The 6,427-nt window shown below is 47.8% G+C and overlaps 1 protein-coding gene across 2 annotated transcripts in view; it reads right to left on the bottom strand.

Moving 5' to 3' along the window:
• Nucleotides 1-1,188: 1,188 nt before the first annotated feature.
• The window catches only part of LOC135421586 (serine/threonine-protein kinase PAK 3-like), a 29,323-nt gene continuing 24,084 nt past the window's right edge, over nucleotides 1,189-6,427 (bottom strand). The window contains exons 4-5 of one of the 2 annotated variants that reach the window (XM_064670203.1): nucleotides 2,127-2,242; nucleotides 1,189-1,408 (exon numbers count right to left, since the gene is read on the bottom strand). In XM_064670203.1, coding sequence (XP_064526273.1) covers nucleotides 1,228-1,408; nucleotides 2,127-2,242 — 297 coding nt within the window. In that variant the 3' untranslated portion in view covers nucleotides 1,189-1,227. The remainder of the gene's footprint in view (nucleotides 1,409-2,126; nucleotides 2,243-6,427) is intronic. The other variant, XM_064670205.1, reaches the window with a different exon arrangement.

The following is a 6,427-nucleotide window of genomic DNA, read 5'->3' as shown; positions in this document are numbered from 1 at the left end:
CCTGCAGATCCCCTTGAAATGCTTTTCACAGTAATTCTCCAACGGGAGAATCCTGCTGCTGAAAAATTCCTGCCATTGGGAGATCCAGCTCCAAGGGAGTTCAAAGAGCACAGGAGGAATTCAAGCATTGTTGGAGGCCAAAACTGCCCATTTCTGCACTGGCACATGTCACTTCTCCTGTGAGCAGATGTGCTCCAGGACACTTTTAGACGTGGGCCTTGGTGGGACTAGTTCAAGCTGATGTGAGTGGGAGAAAGATATGGCTCAGGGGAGAAAGGCAGGGCTCTCTGACAGTATTTGCACCTTACCCGTGTAGGACCATCCACCATTTCTAGTGCCATGATCCCAAGGGCCCAGATGTCCACTTTGGCATCATATCGGTCTCTTCTCAACATTTCTGATACCATATAGAAAGGTGTTGAAAAAAATGACCTCCATGTCTTTCGCTGGGGCTGAAGCCAAGCACATAAGCCAAAATCAACTGCAGAAAAAAGAAATAGAGTTAAAACCGGCTTGAATTATGAAAGCAAGCACAAGAATTCCCCACTCTCAGTCTGAGAGCACAGTGTTGAATCTAGCTGGAAGAGTGGCTGTGCTCTGTTTCCTCTGGAAGGGACATACCCAAACCAAAGGCACTCTTGACAGCCTCATCCTCTCTAGAGCTCTCTGCACATTGCAACTCTGCTCTCAGCTTACAGCAGTGGGCTGGGCACTCCCACCAGCACCACTTCTGGGGAACTGGCAGGCACTCAAAGGCAACCCCAGACCCTGCCTCCCAGGAACGCTGTGCCTGACCAAGAACACCTACTCAGTTTGACAGATCCATCCATTCCGAGAAGAATACTGTCACTTTTGATGTCTCTGTGGATCACTCTATTTGAATGAAGGAAGTCCAGGGCTTTCAGGCACTGAGATTAAACAAAGAAACACAAGGGGAAAAATTAATTAGGTTGATTTTATCGCAGAAAAAAAGAAATGGCTCTAAAAGATCAAATTTCTGGTGACACATCAATTGCAGACATACCTCAAGTGGCAAAGTTTGGAATAATAAATGAATTAAATTGAAATTAAACTAGAAAGGAAAGTACAACAACATTATAGGAGTATAATAACAGAGTACAAGAAATGTAGTGAGACTGGCAGGCCGTTCACTTGGATGCTCTTTTCTTCTCCACATCAGAACAGCAACGCAGAAACAAAGCTCTGAACAGGAAATCACTCCTGTTCTTACCACCTTTTGCAAAGAACCATCCTGTCCAAGCTGTCAGAAGCAAGGGCAGCATCCCTTACCTCCCGACTGATAGAGGCTATCATCTCTTCCTCAAGAGCTTGTATGGAAATGACATCGCCTAAGGTGCATCCCTCCACATATTCCGTCACCAGCCAGAGTTCTTCATTGAAAACGTAGCTGAAAGAAGAAACCCACAGCATGGAGATGAATGGGCCCAGCTAAATGACCTTATGGGAAAGACTGCAGTTGAGTTTTCTTGCCAGGTCACTTGTAAATGAAGAGAGAATCTGAGCAGGCTAAATGAGAAAGGCTCATCTGTGAAAAAGGAGATGTCTTAGATGGCAAGCAAGGCAAAAATGCAGTTTAGTGACAGCAGAGAGAAATCTGGAACCAGGACATTGCCATCAGCTGCTTCATCATCTTAACTCATCCCTTCCAGCCTGAACTCCAGGAAGCAGGCAACACAGACTTCTCCATGGGAGGAGAGTGTGCACCACTGAGGGCAGATGTTGGTCAACCCCTTGGAAAGCATTGCATAAAGTGCATTCAGAAACAGGGAAAACCATTTAAAACCTGGCACATTGTGTGGTTGTGCAAACAAGAGCCTAGTCTTCCTGGCATCCACAGCAACAGAAAGTAGAAGGAAAACCCCAAGGGCAATAATTTCTAGGTGGGTTTATCAGCACGTATCATTACGGCACAGAAAAGATGATCAGTTTGAAAAAAACCAGGCCCCAAAAGAACAGGGAGGTAGTGAACTGAATGGCTGTGGCTTTAGGAAGACATGGCAGATGCAGGTTTTGGAAGACACGCTTCAAACTACGTATACCAGAAAAGGCCAAGGCAGACACAAGGCACATGTGAACCTCGGTGTGATAATCCCTGAACCACTCACCTGTCTATATAGTGAATGATATTGGGGTGCCTCATTCTCTTCAGGACTGCAACCTCAGTTAAAACAAGCTCCCTTTTGTTCTTTCTGTCGCGGAGAAAAATCTTCTTGATGGCCACCTAAAAGGAGATTGAAAGCCACAGACTTGAGATGTCTGTTGCACGGGACCACAACGCACATGGAGCAGGTGTCTTTGGAATGATGGAGCCAGGGTGGGCCAAACTGCCTGGGATTAGACACCAGAGCTTCTTAACTGACAACACAAGAGGCGATTCCTCCGCTCGCCCTTGTGTGCCAGTTACAGGACACATGGCTATAGACATTTTGCCTTGTAAACTCTGGACAAATGGTCTCCAAACAATCAATCCGTAATGGAGGAAATCCCATCCTAAAAGGTCATGAGGGTTACAAAAAAAATACAATCCCTGCACTTTGTAACATCCTGAAGTTGGATTTTGCAACTCTAAAGAACGTTTTTAACCCAGTTCCTATTTGCAGTTCTTTTCTGGGTTTGAAAAGGAATAACCCATTCTAGGGTATTTTATGGATGTGGCCGGGGTTATGAGCAGCGTTCAGGGCCTTTAGATCCCTTGCAGACTCCTGTGTAAGTGCACTTCCCAAGTGCAGCACTGCAGCTGGGTAAGGAGCCACCAAGTAGCTGATGCATTAGCATAGTCAGTAAATAAGTCTGAGCAAAGGTGTCCTTCTCTGAAAGATACCCCTGCCCTCCTTGTGTTCTTTTGGGGACTTAATAAGGACAAGGTCTGTCCAAACCGTGTCTTGCAGGCTGACACTTGTCTGCCCTCAGAGGAACAGTCTCTGCAGCAAAGATCTCGTGGCCACCCAGAGCTGTGGCCACAGCTCCCAGCGGAGGGGAAAGCACTCGAGAGCTGAGCTGCACAATCTGCTGGGGGTGCTGCCCTTACCCGTCCTCCTGTATCAATGTCAACTCCTCGGAAAACTCTTCCACAAGACCTAGAAACAGAGCAGCAGCCAAGAAAGGAGAAGGCGTTTAGGCCCTGGGTGAGAAAGCCAGCCCAGAGAGCAGAGCTCTGCTGCCCAGAGTGTTTATAAAACACTCGGCTTCAGCCAGCAGCCCAGCAGCCCAGCAGCCCAGCAGCCCAGCAGCCCAGCAGCCCTCTGCCATGCAGGGTGGCCAGGAGAAAACATAGGACATACTCCATGTCCTGCTCCTTGTTACAGGCAAGAGACTGCCAGCATTGAGTTGTCTTTGACAATGCCTTCTGACCACAGTTATTAAATACTGATCAGGACAGACAGACAGGAGGATGTAAGCCCAGTGTCTGCCCATGTTTGCAGCTTGCCTGACTGCATGCTTGATATGACACCAGCAAAATCCCTGGCCCATGGTTTTGTAGAAGTAGCTGAGATTGGACTTACCCTTGGCCAATTTGCTGCTGTAAAGTGTATTTCTTCACAGGGTTCTCCTCACTCACAATGCCCTCTGAAAGAAACAACATGAAAGACGCTCATGTGAAACAGAGATACCACCTTGCAGCAGATCCAAAAGGCAGCCCCACTGTGCAGGGCTGTGAGCCCTTTGTAGTCAGCTGGTAACAACAATCACAAGAGCAACAGAGGCAGCTCTGAAGCACAGGTGGCTCGACAAACACTCTGTTCCTTTAGTACAGCCAAAGTTGACATGCATACCATGGACTGCTCCACCAGAAGTGAAATACATGATACGTACTGAGATCGGCGAGGTAAATACTTGTTAGTGAGGATATCAGTTGTGGCTGGTCTGAGCTTTTTCTCCCTGTGCTGGTTTCTGCAGAGCTTTTCTTCCCAGTGCTTGTTTTCTGTGTGCATTTTTTCCCAGTGGCTCTTTTGCCAGTGCTTGTGCTTGGCATTTCAGTGTCGGGCAAGGAGACTTCTTTAGGTTGTGGTGCTGCAGCAACACCTGCCATTGCAGAGCTCTTGAGGATCTGTGGCAAGAATTAGTTTATGTCAGAAAGGTGGCTTGCAGAGATGTCCTGAGATCATAGTTCAAATGCAAACCCTTGGGAAGATGCTGTTGGCCACAAGTCAGGCTCTTAAACTGTCTTTTGCTGCCCACTTCACAAAGTGAATGGACGAGAAGAAAAGACTGGATTTACACAAGTTCATGGGCAGTTTCCTCTTCAATTTTCATGCATTTTGTCAACTAGGTCGTGCAGAGGGGCAACTACCCTCTAGGGCACAGTTATTGCTGTGTGTCCTGAAAGGGACAGTCTGACTCAACTTGGAAGTTCCAGACTGCTTTTCCAGGTGTCAGTGGCTGGGCTGAAGCACCATGTCATGACAGGGCTACAGCCCTCACAATCTTCAGCCACAAAAAGCAAGCGCTGTCTGCTCAGGAACTTGCAGCTCTGATTGACACCAAAGGCAGTGCTAATGTACTCTGGCACTTACTGATTTCACTCCTTCAGGCTTTGCTTTGACAACTTTCTTCTCTACTTGCTCTTCTTTCCCCTCTTGTCCAGAAAGAGAGGGAGCCAGCAGAGGTTCTGGTGCCGCTGTTCTGGGTCTCCTGACTGCATCAATCAGAGGAGTCATCTCGGCAAGACTCTTGGATTTTCCTAAAAACGGATGCTGCACCAAAAAACCAAAGAAGAACAAAAGGAGCCATTACTTTCCAAATGCAGTTTCTCACAGGCTCCAGCGGGATTCCTCTGGTTACCAGCAATACACATCAGGAGGACGTAGGGAACTATCTAGACCTCCAACTTTCCTCTGAGGAAAGGCCAAGACAGATGGCACTGGAGAAGAGAAGGTGCCAGGGAGAGCTTATTGTGGCCTTTCAGTCCTTCAAGGGGACACATTTTTTCAAAGGGCCCGGTTGCAGTGGGACAAAGGATCATAGTTTTCAAGTGCAAGAGGATAGATTCTGGTTACATCTAAGGCAGTCATTGTTTAGAATGAGGGTGCTGAAACACTGGCACAGGAAGTGGATACCCCATCCCTGGTCAGGTGGAAAAGGGCTCTGAGCAACCCGGTCTAGTTGAAGATGTCCCTGCTCGTTGCAGGGGGGTTGGACTAGATGCCACTTAAAGGTCCCTTCCAAGCCAAACTATTCTAGGATGCTACTTAGTTGTCATTTGAAAAGCACCAAGACTGGAGATTAGTAGGAGTGGAGGCCTCCTGATGCCTCTGAGTTTAGGTGATGACAAAGCCCATCCCTGGACAGCTGTTTCACCTGCAGCCACTTTACCTTCATCAGCTTCCTGGCCGTCCATCGACGCTTCACCTTCCGTTTCAGGCAGGACTGCAGGAAGGAACGGAACACAGGCGACAGGTTTCTGGGAGTCTCCAGCTCGGGTGGCTTGTGCTTAGGCTTGGGACAAAGGAAACACAAGACAGCCATTAACCATCCCTCCCCGAGGGGAAGAGCTCCAGCACAGGCCAGTCCTTGCTTTCTGAGACTTGACCTGGGGCTTCTCCAGGAGCCCTGATCAACATTTGAGCTTAAGGAAGCAGAGAATTTTCAGCATCCAGACCAGTCCTGCTAATTCCCTTCAACTCTTTTTGCTGCCTTCTGCAAGGCAAATGCAATCCAAAAGAAGTCTTCCAAGAAAAGTCAGGGACCTTTTTCAGAAGGACTGGAAGACTGACATTTTCCATAATTGTTGCCTTCCTCAGGAATTAACTGTGCAGCATTTAACTTGGTTTCAGCTGTTAGTCATGGGGTTTTATCCCCGTATACCTTCCTGGCCTATTGCACACTCCTTTGGTGTAAGAGCGGGTCATTTCATTTTAGGGAATTAGCATCTACAACTGCAAACTGGAAATACATTGGCTTACTACAAGGAGCTGTGCTAGAACCTACTTTTAGAAATGTACTGGCTAATACAGACTTGTGGCAGTACTAGAAGCAGTGACCTGCCCTGAAAGGCTCAAGTAAGCAGTGGGTACTGGTCCAAGTCTGAAAAGACTTCTGGCCTGCAGATCCCCTTGAAATGCTTCTCACAGTAATTCTCCAACGGGAGAATCCTGCTGCTGAAAAATTCCTGCCATTGGGAGATCCAGCTCCAAGGGAGTTCAAAGAGCACAGGAGGAATTCAAGCATTGTTGGAGGCCAAAACGGCCCATTTCTGCACTGGCACATGTCACTTCTCCTGTGAGCAGATGTGCTCCAGGACACTTTTAGATGTGGGCCTTGGTGGGACTAGTTCAAGCTGATGTGAGTGGGAGAAAGATATGGCTCAGGGGAGAAAGGCAGGGCTCTCTGACAGTATTTGCACCTTACCTGTGTAGGACCATCCACCATTTCTAGTGCCATGATCCCAAGGGCCCAGATATCCACT

Source organism: Pseudopipra pipra, chromosome 13 (genome assembly GCF_036250125.1).
Source record: "Pseudopipra pipra isolate bDixPip1 chromosome 13, bDixPip1.hap1, whole genome shotgun sequence".
NCBI lineage: Eukaryota > Metazoa > Chordata > Aves > Passeriformes > Pipridae > Pseudopipra > Pseudopipra pipra.
Note: the sequence above shows the minus strand (reverse complement) of the source record. Positions and strands in the feature narration are given on the sequence as shown.